General features: G+C 42.2%; 1 protein-coding gene across 2 annotated transcripts in view; it reads right to left on the minus strand.

The window, feature by feature from the left end:
* GSR (glutathione-disulfide reductase) overlaps positions 1-18,691 on the minus strand; it is a 44,419-nt gene that overhangs the window by 17,209 nt on the left and 8,519 nt on the right. Inside the window, exons 2-6 of one of the 2 annotated variants that reach the window (XM_019921444.3) lie at positions 11,897-11,923; positions 9,217-9,305; positions 7,615-7,684; positions 4,781-4,928; positions 2,023-2,077 (exon numbers count right to left, since the gene is read on the minus strand). In XM_019921444.3, coding sequence (XP_019777003.1) covers positions 2,023-2,077; positions 4,781-4,928; positions 7,615-7,684; positions 9,217-9,305; positions 11,897-11,923 — 389 coding nt within the window. The remainder of the gene's footprint in view (positions 1-2,022; positions 2,078-4,780; positions 4,929-7,614; positions 7,685-9,216; positions 9,306-11,896; positions 11,924-18,691) is intronic. The other variant, XM_073798627.1, reaches the window with a different exon arrangement.

Raw genomic sequence — 18,691 nt, forward strand, 5'->3', positions numbered from 1 at the left:
AAAAAATTAATTAATTTATTTATTTTTGGCTGTGTTGAGTCTTTGTTGCTGCGCACAGGCTTTCTTTAGTTGTGGTGAGTGGGGGCTACTCTTTGTTGCAGTACACGGTCTTCTCATTCCGGTGGCTTCTCTTGTTGCAGAGCACAGGCTCTAGGCGCATGGGCTTCAGTAGTTGTGGCTCACGGGCTCTAGAGCGCAGGCTCAGTAGTTGTGGTGCATGGGCTTAGTTGCTCCGCAGCATGGGGGATCTTCCCAGACCAGGGCTCCAACCCATGTCCCCTGCATTGGCAGGCGGATTCTTAACCACTGCGCCCCCAGGGAAGCCTCTGGAGTCTTGATTTAAAACACCAGTCTTCAGTACATGAAAAACTCAGTAAGTTAGGTAAAAACTGTGAACCAAGCACAATCTCCTTCGTGCCCTCAATGCCTGTTGGTCTTGGAGAGTCTCCAGGAGAGGAGGGGGGAGGCCGTGGCTCACCCTGAGGACATAGACACTTTGGCAGCCACACCTGGGAGCCCTCCACCACCTAGAAACAATCATATATTCTGCTGAGTCCCCAGAGCACTTCTCTTTCCCTCATTATGGCCGTCAGAACCTCTTGTCCCACAGTGTTCCACAGACTCCACGCTCCAGCCTCCCCTCAACCATAAGCCCAATGAGGGCAAAAGCTGGATGATACAGCCCAGAGCACATGTTACCTCACCTATAAATTTGTTCCTTCTTTGATTATTTACTTACTTACCAACATAACAATGATAAAGGAGTCTTAAAAAAAGAAGACAAGAATCATATACCAATTGTTAATTCATTTTCCTATGTTCCCAGAGTCCTGTTTATAACACGCATACATTCCTCTCTTCAACTTGTAGTGCTACCAGCACAAGTTTAATAAATGGTTTAAAAATAGGTAATGGACAGATATCTAGAAGGAAGCTTCTTTGAGTCCAGACTGAATTGTTATCATTTAAACACGATGAGTCAGGACCACATTTCTGCATATATTCTCACATGTCTCATATCCTTCACACCTAAAACCAAACAGACCATGAGGAAAGAAAGGCTGCTCTCTAACACATGGCCCTGCCCCACAGACAGCAAATCTAAAATGCCTGTTTGCTTTTCTCAAAGTCAGAAGATGACCTGGTCTGAATGTCGTAACAGGACGTTTTCACAGCAGCTATGGAATTGCCAAGATGCCCTCTTGTCCCTGATGAACCACCTGTGGTTCCAGGTGAGTTAAGGTAAAGGAACAAGCAGGGATTATTAGTCACCCTCCAGAAAGGCCTTGATGCAAAAGCGCGGGATTAAGACTTCCCACTGCACTGGCAGCATCTGCCGAGAGAGCAGCAGAGTTGAGCAATGACGGCTCCAGGGTGAGTGCTACTCAGAAGGAAATAAAGGCCAAACTCTGGGCTAACAGGGTCCCTCCTCCAGTTCCCAGGTGCCCTATCACTTATCATGAGTGAAGGGAGGACCCCTCTAATCAAGGAAGCCTGCAATTGGCAGCTTCTTCAAATTAGAGAAACAATCCTCCTCATTATGTTTTTTCTCTCTGTGTTATCTAAATCCATGACAGAAGTCTACTAAGGTTATTAGGACAAACATGTATAAAGGCCAATTTCAGAAAACCTATTTTTGTGAGACTGACAGAGCCTTCATTTATCCAGATGCCTCTGTACTAGCTGCTTTGAAGACCAGAATCACTTTAGACACATTATCAACTGATGCTCTATCAAGTTGAAGAAAGAAAACAGTTTTAGGGCTTCAGTGTTTATTCTCAAAACCACCCTGCATTTGATTCTGGTCCTAAAAATTTTACAATGGCCTCTGACCAAAAGCATGAAAGATCTGAGTCATTTATTGCGGGCTACTCATGGATGAGAGACCCAAGGTCATAAAAAGAGAAGAGGTAGAACAGAATTCTGGAAATTCCTACATTTAACAGTTGGGAAGAGGAGGTAGAAGTGTTGGGAGAAACTGAGGGAGAATGAACACGGAGGTCAGGAAGAAAAGCAGCTTACCCAGGCAACTCTTCCAGCTGAAAAAACCCATCACTGGTTATTCCTAGGCTGGCACCTATGTAGGAAAATGCAATATAGGTCACACAGATGGAGTTTTCTCTTGTAAAATAATCACAACATTTTATGGACGAACCAAACACTTTCTCAGCCATCACACTCTCTGTTTCGACAAGTTCTGTTAAAGTCTCCACTTGGGAAGCTGCCCATCAAATCTTCCCTGAGTCAACATTTTTATTTCCTCTGTAGAAATAAGAGTACTGATGACTAAGTAACTATCAAATTTCTTTGAGGAATTAAGATCTCCTCAGCTTGGGACTTCCCTGGTGGTCCAGTGGTTAATAATCCGCCTTCCAATGCAGGGGACTCGGGTTCGATCCCTGGTTGCGGAACTAAGATCACACATGTCTCAACTAAGACCCAATGGCAGCCTAATTAATTAATTTTTTAAAAAACCCATCTCCTCAGCTCTCATGAATAGACTCCTTGCTGGCTCTGCTTCCTTCTCCCGCCCCCAAATGGGCTCAGCCTTGGTTCTCTTCTCTCTGCTTTTTTCCTTCAAAGGTTTTAACCAACTCTCCCTTCATTGTGGGAGACTTCAAATGTGCAGTTCCAGTTTTGACCTTCTCCCCAGGTTCTAGTTCCTTCCATATTTCTAACTGTCTTTCTATATCATTTAGCTTTGTTTCAAACTCAGTATTTTCAACATAGAATCTTAACTTTATTTCCCAAGCCATATCCCTCTCTTGTTTACCACTTCAGCTGAAAAGACTACCTTCCATCAGTAATCCAAAGTCTTGAGTTATCAATCCGTAATTCCTTCTCTCAACAACAGCCATCTCATCGGTTATTTAAAATACTGCATTTCGCCAAATTCAATGCACAATGATTAAGGTCCCATCCTGATTTCAGAGGTGTTGAGTATTTTTTTTTAAATGTGCCTTGGAGTCAATGAAATATACTAGCTGATTCATCCTTCTGTGTCTCTTATGTCTGTCCTCTCCTCCTAGCGCCTGGCACATACCACGGGCTTAGTAACTGTCTGCAGAGCTGAACTGAGTATTTCCACCACATTTCAGACGCTAACCCTGTAGTTCAGAACCTATTACCACCTCCTGCACATTCTATTGCAACAACTTGCTAACTGGCCTTCTGCCTCTGTAGATCACTATCAGATTAGTTTTCTATAATTATCACTTAGGTCTCGTCACTATCCCATTTATAGGCTATTAATAACTGGTTTTCGTGAATGACAGAGATTCCTTAATTTGACTTCATAAATGTCCACAATTTGGCCCCAACCTTCTTCCAGTTTCAGTTCAATGTACTTGCTTCCAGATTTCACTGCCAGAAAAACTGGTTTAATTGACTGAATGTCCTTTAAAGACCTATTTATTACCCACTGGTTCTTCTGGTCTTTCTCTTCTTCGGCACATGGTGCTCAATTTGTAAGCCCTTTTCCCAGGAAGTCTTTTTGGTCCATGACAGCTCATAGTAATCCATCCCACCTCTGAGGACCCCGACCCTCACTGTCTGGCAATCACCTAGGAACACTAACCTTTTATTTTATTTCTTTGCATTTGTTTTTTATTACATGTTTTAAATTAATAAATGTATATCTTTTTTTTTTTTTTTTTTTTGGTACGTGGGCCTCTCACTGCTGTGGCCTCTCCCGTTGCGGAGCACAGGCTCCGGACGCGCAGGCTCAGCGGCCATGGCTCACGGGCCCAGCCGCCTCGCGGTATGTGGGATCTTCCCGGACCGGGGCACGAACCCGTGTCCCCTGCATCGGCAGGCGGACCCTCAACCACTGCGCCCCCAGGGAAGCCCAATAAATGTATATCTTAAAAAATTCTAAAAGCACCACAGAGCATCTAGTGAAAAGCAGGTCTCTTTCCCAACCCAGAGCTCTGGTCCTCTCCTTGGAGGGAGTTGGCACTGCAGGGTTTTGAGTGTCCTTCCAGAGATCCTAGTGCATCTGTACAGTCTCCCTGTCTTTTTAAAAAGACATAAAGTGGGGCTTTTGGGGAGTCATGAACCCTTTTAAAAGCTGGTGAAATTTTATCGATCCTCTCTCCAGAGAAAAAAATACATAAATACATACACACTCAAAATTTTCCATATAAATTCAGGTTGGTCATGGGTCGTAAGAAGCCAATCCATGGTCATGGGTCTTAAGAAGAAGTTGTATAAACTATGATCACCATCCACAAAGACCTTATAATCTACTTGGGGAAAAAGATACGGACAATGTTTCCTATGAGAGAACAAGGCAGTATGTTATAACTCATCCCTGTGTATACGAAGGTAGACAAGACTGTCTCGGAGATTCCTTACTTCTTTAATTTTCTAATTCTTTATATGAGAGAAAAATATGCATATAAGAAGGCTTAATTAGCTGATGAAGTTACATCTCTACAAGATTTCTCTCTCTTAAAGAAAACAGTAGATATCTCATGACAAACTGAGGCTGAAAACAATCTCTGCTGTGCCAAGAAGGGAAGGATGGGGCTTTTGCTGATTCTTCCCCCTGTGTTACTGTAGTATGTCTGAGCCTGGGGCTGGATGAAATATCTTCCTTTGCCCCGTCACTAGGTACCACTTAGGCCAATTACATTTAGGTTCTGCAGAAACCTTCTCTCATGTGTCCAAGACAAGGAACTGGTACAGGGCAGATCCCCTGGCATGACTTGTAAGGTGGAAAACAACGGTCAATTCTTTCTGACTATTGTTAACAAGCATACGCCTTTGGAAGACTCACCAGGGATCTGGCTCTCCTGAGGAAGCATGGGCACGCCACCTGTGGCAATCAGGATGTGAGGGGCGGTGTACTTTTCCCCGTTGACCTCCACCGTGGGCTGGGCATCACCCGTGAATACTGCATGGCCGCGGATGATTTCTATGTGGGACTGGAGAAGGAAGCATGGTCACATTAGCCTGTTCTTAAGATTAAAAAACAAAGGGGTGGGGAAGGGAAGTACTGGGAGTTTGGGATTAGCAGATGCAAACTATTATATATAGGATGGATAAACAACAAGGTCCTACTGTATAGCACAGGGAACTATATTCAATATCCTATGACAAAACACAATAGAAAAGGACATGAAAAAAATATATATGTATAACTGAGTCACTTTGCTGAACAGCAGAAACTAACGCAACATTGTAATTCAATTATACTTTGATAAAATAAAAAAAAAAGAAGAAGAAAAAGATTAAAAAATAAAACAAGGGAATTCCCTGTCCAGTGGTTAGGACTGGTTGGGGAACTAAGATCCTGCAAACCGTGTGGTACGGTCAAAAAATACCCAAAAAACAAAAAACAAACAAAAAAACCAAAAACCAAAACAAAACTTGCTGCAACTTCTTACATCTTTCCATTCTCTACTGAGGATTGTGATTTATGGTTTGCTGATGCTAAGACAACTCTCCAACGTTCGAGTTTCTGCAGAACTTCTGACTGTTAATTGATACTTAGGTTGGGGGTTGCCATTTGATGCTAGAACTATGCAGTAAGAAAAAACAAAGGGACTATCTTGGGCCAAAACCCAGAGACTAAAAAAAATATATGCAAGTCATTCCCACAAGGAAGAAGATTACATCTTTGTCCCCAAGAGTTGAAGGAGAAAGCCTTTCTCACTTTAGAATGAAAACACACCGAAGAATGATGTGTCTGGAGGAAAGAAAGAAGGCTGAGAAAACAAAAGGATAAAGGTGCAGGGAGCTGAGGCCAAAAGGAAATACTCTGGCCAAGGGAGGGAAAAGCAATGTTTCTGTTTTCTCAAACGAAGCGGGGAAGAATACCACAAAATTCCATGACCGTGAAGCTCTACACTAGAGGTGTTGAGAACTCAGACTTCATTTGCTCTTCCTGGCAGCCTCTGTGCCTGGGCCTGAGTTTGGACTGCCAGCAAGCTTCTGCCTGCCAGGATACACATACTGGCAAGAAATGTGGGCAACTCACAAGGATAATGGGATCCTGTAAGCATGATCACAGAATGGAGCGTTGCAACATTTTGGAACATACCCGGTTCTGAATTGAGCTATTTCCTCCTTTCTAATCAGCCCTCCAGGCCTGTTCTGCAGGTGCCCTGCTTAATCAAGGTGAATCAAGATTGATGCCAAAAGCCACGAGGCTCCTGAAAAACTTTCCTTCAGAAGGTAATGATTTCCTACCGGATGCTAGACAAAAAGGAGACTGAGTCGAGTGGCGATAATATGGGTAATCGCTTGGGGAAGAAACTGATGAAATTTTTATTTTCATTTCCTAGGATATTTCACAGAAAGTTTCCTATTCCGAATTTCTGGATTGCCTGTGATTCCTTTTCCATAAGGTCATGGTAAATTCTGCTACACACCAAGATTTTTGAGGATTAAAAAATGCTATTTCCTGAGTAATTTTCCTATCTCTTTTGCAAAAGTACTTTAAGCTAGCTCCATTAAAAAAAAATTTTTTTTTAATTTGGGTGTTGTAGTATAGCAAATGGCATCTCATTTTCATGTCTAGCCACCTTAAAATCTCTTGAACTCAGTGCACAGGGGTCTGAAGACCAAATACTTTCCCCTTGAATTTGGGGGTTAAGGTCAGAAAATATCACCCTCCAAAAAAATAAACCCAATGAATGGTAAGAATTAATATAAAAATTATGAGGTTAGCCATCTCTACAAGTAACTCACCCTAAAAAGGGGTTTATAAACACGTGCTAATGAGATTACAGTGGCCCAAATACCATCCCAAATATACTGATCTAATATAACCTAAGCTACGTTGATGTCTTAGAAATTGCAGAGTGAGACCACAGAGACCAATTAAGGGTGCTGGGAGTCACACTGTCAAGAAAAGGGAGAGTTGGGACTTCCCTGGAGGTCCAGTGGTTAGGACTCCGCACTTTCACTGCCAAGGGTGTGGGTTCAATCCCTGGTTGGGGAACTAAGATCCCACAAGCCGCACGGCGAAGCCAAAAATAAATTAATTAATTATAAATAAATAAATAAATAAGAAAAAGGAGAGTTGGATGGTGCTTCAGTACAGTCCAGTGGAAGAGGAATGACATCAAAGCATGAGGGTGGGAAAAGCCTCAGCAGAACAAAGGACAACATACATTTGCTGAAGGCAAACACACTTTGCCCAATTTTCCTGATTGGACTTCATTCACAAAAACGTCCTTCTGAACCATAACATGGTGTCCTGAGTAGATTTAGCCACCAAGGATGAGGGTGTTCTCAGCAGACGAACTATGGCAGGTTTCCAGCCAGATAACGGTCCTGATTTTAACCCATAAACTGGCACATTGTTACATAATCAGGCTCTTATGTGCTTGGTTTCTGGAACTAAGTGGAGGGTCAGACAGGTGCAGGCAGGCATCAGGTGAGACCTGCTTCGCCGACTTAGGCACATACGTCCCACTTTCCGTAGAAATAGAAATGAGACTGGCCTACTAAGTCCGACTTACATTCTTACAGGTCAATATCAAAACCAGTCATCACAAAAGAAAGAAAAGAAACAAGAGATAAATGTAAAGGCTATGTCTGGTCAGATTTGGTTCTCCGGCAGAGAACAGCTTCTTCTCAAAGTTCAAAACCTGGCATGCTCACCTTGATGAGATTATTCTGATAGATGGTGTTTAGGCGGCTCACGTAGGCATCCCGCTTTTCCTTTATAACCCTGCAATGAAACCAGAGTCAGGACTGAGGATCTGGACTCTCCTCTTTCAGTCGTAACTAGGGCCTCTGACCCTGAACATGCCGGAGCAGAGAATCAGACTGTCCATAAGAGCCCTGGGAGTGAGTGTCTCTAAAGACAGGCACACCTTCCCCTGTGTCCGTCTGCGTTCCGTATGTGCAGAACCCTTATTCTACTCTATGGAGAATGTTCACTTGGCACGCAAGGTTCGTAAATTTCTTTCTGCAAAGAAGGCAAGGAGAGCTGCTTTGGCACAGTGCCTAGTATATGGTGGCCACTCATTATTTGCTCAATAAATGAATGAATATGCTAAAATTAAAAAAAAAATTTATGGCTAGAAAAGTTCATGGCAGGGAATCCCCTGGTGGTCCAGTGGTTAGGACTCCATGCTTCTACTGCAGGGGGCTCAGGTTCGATCCCTGGTTAGGAACGAAGATTCTGCATGCCGCAAGGCATGGCCAAAAAAAAAAAAAGTTTATGGTAGTTCCTTTAGAAGTTAAACACGGGGGATTAAGAGGTACAAACGATTACATATAAAATAAATAAGCTACAAAAATATATTGGACAGCACAGGAAATATAGCCAATGTTTTATAATAACTCTAAATGGAGTAAAACCTTTAAAAGGTGTGAATCACTATGTTGGACATCTGAAACTTACATAATATTGTATATCAACTATACCTCAATAAAAAAAAATAAATAAAAGGTATAAAACTTCAAAAATAGTTAAATATTAATTGCCATATGACCCAGCAATTCCACTTCTAGGGACGGTCCCAAAACAACTGAAAATAGGGACTTGTAGACCAATATTCATAGCATTATTATTCACAATAGACGAGAGATGGAAAAAACCCAGGAGTCCATTGAAGGATGAATAAAGAAACAAAGTGTGGTATATAAATATTAGGGAACAGCATTCAGCCTTAAAAAGCAATGAAATTCTGACACATACCACAGCATGGACGAATTCTAAAAGTGCTACACTAAGTGAAATACGCCAGGCATAAAAGGACAGATGTTGTATAAGGTACCTAGAATAGTCACATTCATAGACAGAAAACAGCATAGAGATACCAGGGGTTTGGAGCAAGGGAAGACTGTTTAACAGGTACACTGTTCTGTTTGGGATGGTGGAAATCTGGAAATGGATGTTGGTGATGGCTGCACAACACTATGAATATACCTAATGCCACTGAATTGACAACTTTAAAAGGGCTAAAATGAACCTTTCACGTTGTGTTGTGTATTTTAAAACCACTTTATTGATGTATGACTGACATACAAAAAGCTGTACATATTTAATGTATCAACTTGATGAGTTTAGAGATAAGTATATGCACAAGTAAGTCATCACTGCAATCAATGCCAAAAACATATCCTTTACCTCCAAAAGTTTATGTTATATACACTTTGCCACAATAATACACCCTCAAAAAATGTATGGCTTACTTCACTATGAAAGAAAAAATGTACGTTTGTAAACAGAGCCCTCTCAGCGTTTACACTTACCGCCAGCTGAATTTACCCTCACAGCTTTGAAAGCCATAATCAACGTGGTCATGCATGAATTCAGAGTGGACAGCTGTGTTCCACATTACCTATAAAAAAAAGTACCCAAGACAGTAGTGCATGAGTCCAGAGAAAAAAGAGAAATTTTTTTCTACAGAAAGGTAATATATAATAGTAGATAAAGATACTGACCTTTAACTTACAAACAAAACTAAACATTTTAAAAGAGAAACTTCAGAAATATGACCAGATAGATTTCATAGCGAGACTTCTGAAATGTTGGGGGAAATTAATTCTATTGTTGAATTCCACAGTTTATATACTCTGTAAAAGCAGAATATTATATGTCTCACAGTTCTTCCATTCAAATTTACTACTGCTTACATTCATTTTAAGTTTCAAATTTCTTTAAGCCTTGCCTTCTGTGCTCAATTTAAGAAATGGAATTGCATCTGTTAACTTTAAGATTTAGAAGGAAACTATTAGATAAAATTGAGCACTGGAAACTTTAAGAAAATGGATTCCTATTAACTACAAACGTGTCCCTGTAAGGATATATGTAATCAGACATGTGGAACTCAAAGGTTAGCTGCGTCTCCTGTGGGATGTAGCCTATAATCTGTAAACCAACTGATCATCACGAGAACTGAATTGAAATCGGCATCCAGAACTCTAGATGACAAACTACCATCTTCTTTGTCAGACACGCCAGAGACATGACTTTTATTTATTTATTTATTTATTTATTTATTTTTGGCTGTCTTGGGTCTTCGTTGCTGTGCGCAGGCTTCTCACTGCGGTGGCTTCTCTTGTTGAGGAGCACAGGCTCTAGGCGTGTGGGCTTCAGTAGTCATGGCACACGGGCTCAGTAGCTGTGGCTTGGGGGCTCTAGAGCGCAGGCTCAGTAGTTGTAACACACGGGCTTAGTTGCTCTGTGGCATGTGGGATCTTCCCGGACCGGGGCTCGAACCCGTGTCCCCTGCATTGGCAGGTGGATTCTTAACCACTGCGCCACCAGGGAAGTCCCACGACTTTTGACAAGCCTTTGATTCCTTCTTTGTACCCTCCTCCCTTTATGCCTAAAGAAGAATAAATTGATGACTGTGCTGGATTCTTTTAACTGAGGTGCAATTCTATCAACTGCTTACCACAATGGTATCCAAATACTGTCCTCAGAAACATCATTCAAGCAACTTGAGAAATTCAATTTTAGAGTGGCCAGGAGATACCCAACGTCACATGCTGTATGATTTAAAATTGGATAATTTATAGGGAAATAGATTTCTGTTTAAAAACAAAAACTACTAACATCAAAATAAAACAAAAAACCCATGACAATCTTGACACGTCTTTCCAGGAGAAAAACTGTTCTTGTCTCCCTGGGAAAAACTGATTCAGAGATGCCCTGGAGCAGGTGAAAGACCAGATGGCTTGAGGCAAACACCTCACTCCGTGCAAAGTCACCCAGGTTCCATGTAGTTAACCAGAGCCACATGTAGGAGGGACATCCATCCATCTGCCACCATCATCTACTTGGTCTTGGTCATATCAGCACTTGGGCTTACAGTGGGGTATAAACTTTTTTATTTCCTGGCTGGATCTTCTATTGAGAAAAAGTTATCCCCTGCAGATGGACAGTGCTTTTCTTTTACACCATGACTATAAACATTTTGTTGGTCTTTGTTCCTTCTAGACCATCAGAAGCTTGAGACCAGACACTGTGTTCCATTCCTGGTTATCTCCCCTCTGTGTTCCCACAGGGACTTTGTCACTATGGGAACTTAACCACAAGGTTCATGGCCAGGATGAATTTCCTTTGTATGTATGATGCAATTAGTATCCAGGAGCTAGTATTTCTGTGGTTCTCTCTCCAGCAGCCCCTCCCTCCTTTCTTCCTGGCTGAAAATGCCACTCACTTGCCCATTCTCCCCTGCAGGGGTAGCTCTTCCTGGCCAGGAGAATCTAAAGCAATCTTCAGGGGCAGTGCTGGGTGAGGACATCCTGCCTGGAGCTCCATGAGCCATCCTGTAGCCATGAGGGGGCAGGGGTTACCACTGACCATACACCTAGGATACCAGAGCGGAAAGATGGAGAGAAGCCAGGGTTCTTTCAGATATCCTTAAGTGCTAAGCCAATCTCAGAAGCTGCCTATCTCCTGGCCTCTTTATTTCTTCCTCCAGGCTTCTTAATAAATGATATTTAAAAATACAAATAAAAACTATCCTATTGAGCTTCCCTGGTGGCGCAGTGGTTGGGAATCTGACTGCCAACGCAGGGGACACAGGTTCGAGCCCTGGTCTGGGAAGATCCCACATGCCGCAGAGCAACTGGGCCCGTGAGCCACAACTACTGAGACTGCGCATCTGGAGCCTGTGCTCCGCAACAAGAGAGGCCGCGATAGTGAGAGGCCCGCGCACCGCGATGAAGAGTGGCCCCCGCTTGCCGCAACTAGAGAAAGCTCTCCACAGAAACGAAGACCCAATGCAGCCAAATAAATAAATTAATTAATTAGGTAAATTTAAAAAAAAACTATCCTATTGTTTAAGCCCTTTTAGTAGCTTTCTCAGTTATTTTTTGCAGCAAGAATTTTAACTGGCACATTTGAAAACATCCTTACTCTGATCATGATTTACCAAATATGTCAAAGGAGTGTGGAAGGAAGGAGAAGTAAAAGTTCTACCTTTTTGGGTACACATCCAACATTCACCTAGAAAAAAAATAAAAAGCACATATTTTAAGATTATTAAACTCAAACCATACCCAACAGTACGGAAACAGCAGCACGGAGGTGAGAGGACCCACCAGCTGAATAAAGGCAACTGAACCATTTGAGCAACTGTCCTAAAGGATTTCTGGGAAACTTACCACGGCCTATGATGGGTAAAACACCCAGAATGTCCCCTTTGAGAAAATCTCTAGTGGAAAACTACATTATTTTTCAAGATCAAAGGACAACTGATGAATCAAGCAGTCAAGTTCATCCATGCTATTATCTAGCCAGCTAGCTATTGATCTATCTCCATGCTTATATACTTGTTAGAGATAGACACAAACTTGACTCAGCCTTCTGGCAGCCTACACACAAAGGAAAACACAAATAGTTGTAAGATTTCACGTAAAAATTAGACAGTTGTTTAAGAAAGTAACTATTCATACCCCTCAGACTAGAAAGAAATTCCTTGCAACAGTCCTTGTAAACTGTGATGTATATGTTTATACACACATTTTTGTTTATATCTGTTTTTTCCTTTTGATCACATCCTAAAATAACCTGGAAAAAAATTGTGGTTAAGAGTAACACTAATTAGAATTTAGACAATGACATTGTACTATAATTATGTAATATGATAAATATCGCTACATGGGCGATATTACAACCTATAAATGAATCAGAGTAACACACTGTACGCCTTAAACTTACACAATGTTACGTGTCAAACTTATACAATTAAAAAATATTTTTTAAAGAGTAAGACTGATTAAAACTGCACATACCATTTGGCACATACCATTAGAACTTAGCAATTCTAAATTTAGGAATTTATTACAAGAAAGAGTCACATGTTATGTTCAAGCATCCAAAGATGCATGTATAAGGATGTTCCCTGTAGTGCTGTCACAGTGAATAACTGGACACAAGTTAACTACCCAACAGTACGGAAGCATTATTACAGGGAAATTATTGTACACTGAGCCTATGGAATACTCTGCAGCCGTTAAAAGGACACAGTAGATTTCTATTTACTGTTACAGAAGGTGTTCTTAGGATATTAGGTGACAAAAAGAAAGCTGCAGAACAATTTGTTCTGCATGTTCCAATCTGCATTATATATAATTGCAAATGTACACATACATTTAAACAGTTTGAGCAAATATTCCATGTTCTTAACAGCAGTCATCTCTGGGGAGGGAGAAAAATTTCATATTTCACTCTAAATACTTTTTATAATGTCATTCATTACTGTATAATTCATTTAGACCAAGAAATAAACCAAAATGATTTTATCTGGGTAGTGGAATTTAGATGGGTGATTCTTTGATCTCTCTTGTTTATTTTCAATATTTTTTATAATACAATTATTTTCCTTTTATATGGAAACAAATGCCTTCTAGACATAACTGATGTCAGGTGCCTGTAAGCTCTGCTGATCATGACCATAAGGAAAGAGGCGGGCTCTCTTGGTGTCCAAAGAACACATGTCTGGTGCCAAGTGTATGACTAACGTTAATTTTTTAGAAGTTTCTGAACTTTTTAACTTGCGACCATTCATTCATTCAGAAGTACTGATGAAGTGCTCACTCACTGCTGCCAGGCATTATGCAAAGCAGAGCACTCAGTGGATATGGTCCCTGCTCTCATGGAGCCCACGGTCCTGACCTGGGAGAGGTGCTCAGCCTATCCAAGATGCTGGCTCAAGAGACAGCAGCAGAATCAGCCACATTCCCTAAAATTTCCAAGTCTTCGGCCAGAAATCAGAGGAAGAAGGTGGTAGAAAATTGTGAGCTTCGGGGGCTGGAGAATCTGTATTCCAGCACGGCACACTTTGGGTCCGGGGGCTATGGCAGAATGGAAGCCCTTGACCTTGAAGCACTCCTAGTGATAGGCCTCCAGGGTTTCCGACGGTTTCAGAAACCTCGAACACTTCAGCGCAACACAACTGATTATCAGATGGCTCTTTGACTTGGAAGGGAAGAAAAGAACAATTGGTTACCTACAAAGCTGGGGAAGCCGGGGTGGAGAGCTCTGTGCAGTCCTGTTCAAGCCTCCGTCTCGCTCTCCAGCTGAGGTTGCTTTAGGTTGTCAGAAAGAGAGCTCGGGCGTAGAGTCAGACAGACAAGAGTTTGAATCCTCCACTTCCTGGAAGTTGGTGGGTAGCTTTCTAAACCCCTCTGAGCTCAGTTTCCCATTCCATAGAATAGGAATGATAATACTTACATTCCAGAGATTTTGCGAAGATCAGAGATAATGTCTGTAAAGCACCTCTTTTCTAATTCATGATAGGTGTGATGATGCCATCGACCCCTCTGAATTATTCCTGCAGTCTGCCAGCTCCCCACGGGTACAAAAGCCGTATGGCAAACAGAGGAGATAGATTCCCCGGTGGCCGGCTCCCTTTCAGAAACAGATCAACAGATGGCAAAGAAAGCGTGCCTTCCAGAATGGGGCACTAGGGTCACGGGTTGTCAGGGCTCTGACCTCCCAGGAGTGCACACAGCTAAGACCTGCAGCATACCACGCTTTCCACCTGGCAAATCCCCCTGCAGAGCCCGCATTCTCTAGGTGGGCACTCACCAACAATAAGCAATAGGAACAGAGACAACCCAGTGCCAGAGAGATTCCTGCAGCTCTGCCTCCCTCTGCAAACTGATGGTCCGTCTCTGAGAACTCCCTCTTCCAATCTAGTGCTCAGAATCCTTCCGTTCCGTGGGCCTGCCAGCACCGGCTCACAGTGAGGACGGGGGCCTCTCCAAACAGGGACAGAACATGTGAGGAGTCTGATGATACCTGTGGCAAAATTCAGAGGTTCTCCACTTCCCTAGGGCTGGCGCTCTTACCTTCAATTCTGCCCAGATAAGTAAAAACCGCACACTGCCCATGTCACTGGTTAATTTACAACCTCACCTGTCGAGAATGTCACCTGTGCTTAAGTAATAGGAAGCTTCCTTCCTCTGGTTTCCCCCTTTCTGTTCCCCATCACAGAGTTGCCTAATGGTTCCTATCTAGTTCAGGACTGATATGAGGAAGGAGCACTTACAAGATGACCAGTCATCATTCACTAAGCAAAACAGTATTGGTTCATCAGCACATTCTTTCAGATTGTGCAAGACACTGTTCTAGGGGCTCGGTATTGCTGACCAGAACAGATAAAGACCCCTGTTTTTATCAGCTTTACACCAACAGTTATCAAGCAAGATGCTGTCTGGACACCACTTGCCCATGTCCTTTCACAATTCTGACACTAACTCTGATGTGTGTCTTATTTCTCCACACAATCAAGCAATTAACTCAATTCTGACACTATCTACCTGGAGACGGCATTAGATCCCAAAGGTGAAGGGCTCAGTCCTACAAGACTGTCCTATCCCCCCCGCCCCTACTTCAGTCACCAACCACAAGTCCAGGTTGTCAGCTGTGCTTCTGAGCGACCGGCTATAGACCCAAGGTTCCAAAGACCCCTTCCCCTTTCTTGGGTTTGATTAATGTGCTCGAGTGGCTCACAGAACTCAGAGAAACATGTGATGAAACATTTTACTTACTAGATTACCAGTTTATTATAAAAAGTTATAATATAACTCAGGAACAGCCCAATGGAAGAGATGTACAGGGCAAGGTACCTGGGAAGGGGTGTGGAGCTTCCGTGTCCTCTCTGGGCATACACGCCACCCTCCCAAAACCCCATGTGCTCACCAACCCAGAAGCTCTCTGAACTCTGTCCTTTTGGTTTTCTATGAAGGCTTCGTTACATAGGCACGGCTGACTAAATCATTGGCCACTGGTGATGGTCAACCTCCAGACCCTGTCCTCGCCTTGCCAAGGGCAGGGGGTTAAGGCTGATGTTCCAACCCTCTATCACACGGCTGGCTCCTCTACCAACCAGCCCCCATTTGATGTTCTTTCCAGAAGACACCTCATTAACACAAACTCAGGTGTGGTTCAATATCCAGACACCCCTACCCCTCAGCATGTAGTAAATTCCAAGGGTTCCAGGAACTCTGTGCTAGAAATGGGTACAAAGGCCAAATACATATTTCTTGTTATAAATCCAGTATCACACCCTGGCACATATTAAACATTCAACATCCATGTCTTTACCTTCAAATTTCAGATAAAGGTTAGCCCAGTAAGGCATCTACCTTGAAAAAGAGAGAAAGAAAGAGGGAGGGAGCAAGGAAGGAAGGGGAGAGAGAGAGAGGAAGGGAGGGAGAGAGAGGGAGGGAGAGGGAGGGAGAGAGAAAGAACGAGAGAGAGAGAAAGAAAGAGAAAGAAAGGAAGGAAGGGAGAAAGAAAGGGAGAAAGAAAGAAGGAGAAAGTATTCTGTGTACGGCAGAATCTAAAGTAAGAAAATGAACTGATACAAGAGGTATTCAAATGTTAGAACTAAAATTATTTTGGTTCAATTCTTATTTCAGCAGAACTTTAGATGAATGTGAAATCTCCAGTCCCAGGGATCAAACTTCAATGAACTCTTACTCTGGGGCATCCGGGGAGACCCAGACACAGCTACAAGAGTGTCAGTTCTGACACAGCTTTGGAGTGTCAGTTTTCTCTACCACCTGACACCCACTGAGTTATATCTGGCCCCAAATCTCTTGCTTCCCCCACTCAAAAGAAAAAGGATCTGGGATCCCATATCCTATTTAATATCTCATGTTGTAACACCCAGTGAATAAATGGTTACTAATTATGACTGTTTGAAATCCACTTACAAATGCGGAAGGTCATTAGGATTGCCGTAAAATTCCTTTAATTCCACTCTACCAGAAAAATTCTCTGCTGCTACTTGTTCAAGGTACCTTTCGCAAAGAAACAGGAACTCTGAGGGATCAAGAGGAAGTCTTTCTTTTTCTGGCCCTGCAGATTTAGTGGGTTCTGAGGCAGACGGCAAAGCAGTAATTACTAAGACTGATGCAAAAGATTAAACAAACAGTAAGGTAAATCACATATATACACTCATATGTATAAAATGGGTAACTAATACGAACCTGCTGTATAAAAAAATAAATAAAATAAAATTCAAGAAAAAATAAGGTAAATCAAAAGACAAATTTCAATAATAGGACTTGCCTGCTTGAACTAACCCTACCCTTTCTGATCACTCCTTTCTTTGGCATTTATGAACACAGGCGTGCCGCATTTTATGAAACTCTCAACCCAGGAAACAAATTAGAATTCTTTTCTGGTTTTGAGGGAACCTTGTCAATACAGAAGGAACTAATGGCAGGGTTCCTTAAACTGAGATCTCCTTTTAGTAAATGTCCATTTAAAAATTCACGTTCAAATAGAAGGGACTTTCACTTCTATGTAAACTTTTTACAATGAGCCAGTATTACTGAGAAGAAAATGAAAAACATTTTTGAAGCTGCTGTAGTACATGAAGTATATGTGGTTTAGCACATTCAGGTGAACTTGGTTCTGTAATTCCCAAACATTTCTGAAAACAGTCCTTACTTAATGCTGCTCCTTGCTTATGAGGAACAAAAGGAATGAAAATCACAACAATCATTACAATAATGATAATCTCAGTTCCCCAGCACCGTTTTCCTTCCAAGTCAAACCCATAAAAGACATCCACTCTTGTTTGCTCATCTTTGTTCAGACTTTTCGATTTATGAACAAAATATCACCAGACTGACACAGGCCATCAACTTTTTACTTGCTAATACCTACTTTAAATCATACAACTCTTTACTATCATGCTCATTTCATATAAGAAAGGATGTTTTAACACCAAACGACATTGCCTTAAAATACTATATTGAACTTTATGAATAAAACCATTATACTGTGAAAAAACATTAAAAAAATAAAAATGCATGTTCAAACTTGGAACAGCATACTAATATAAGTGAAATAAGCTAGTCACAGAAAGACAGATATCACGTGATTCCACTTATATGAGGTATCTAAAATAGTCAAATTCATAGGATCAAACAGTGGAACAGTGGTTGCCAGGGACTGGGGGTGTAGGGAGTAGGAGAGGGCAATGGGGATTTACTAATCAATGGGCCCCAAATCTCAGGTAAGCAGGATGAGTAAGTTCTAGAGATCTGCTGTACAACGTTGTACCTACAGTCAACGATACTGTACTGTATGCTTCAAAATTTGTTAACAGGGTAGATTTCGAGTTAAGTATTCTTACCATTAAAAAAAAAGAAGAAAAAAAAAAAGAGAGAAAAAAAAAAAAGAAAAAAAAAAGAAGAAGAAAAGCATGTTCAGCCTACTGGGGATACAGACACTATAATATCAAAGTACACGCTATCACCTGCAAGTTAGTTTCTGATTTACATGTCGCTGAGTGGTTGTTTTCGGCCTAGATGAATACAAACAACCCACCAAGTGGCCTGTTTCTCAGGCCTCTTCCGAAGCCCCCGCTCCTCCTGCTGGCCTCTCCAACTGGTGTGTACAGCACAGCTCACTGTGACATTAATGATCAAGTAGGCTTTTGCTAGGTACAAACTTCCAGTTATAAAACAAACAACTTGGGCTTCCCTGGTGGCGCAGTGGTTGAGAGTCCGCCTGCCGATGCAGGGGACACAGCTTCGTGCCCCGGTCCGGGAAGATCCCACATGCCGCGGAGCGGCTGGGCCCGTGAGCCATGGCCGCTGAGCCTGCGTGTCCGGAGCCTGTGCTCCGCAAAGGGAGAGGCCACAACAGTGAGAGGCCCGCGTACCGCCCAAAAAACAAAAAACAAAAAACAAGTCACGGGGATGTAACGTACAGCATGGTGACTATTGTTAATAACACTGTATTCCA

The sequence above is a fragment of the Tursiops truncatus genome, chromosome 21 (assembly GCF_011762595.2).
Source record: "Tursiops truncatus isolate mTurTru1 chromosome 21, mTurTru1.mat.Y, whole genome shotgun sequence".
NCBI classification, from domain to species: Eukaryota; Metazoa; Chordata; class Mammalia; order Artiodactyla; family Delphinidae; genus Tursiops; species Tursiops truncatus.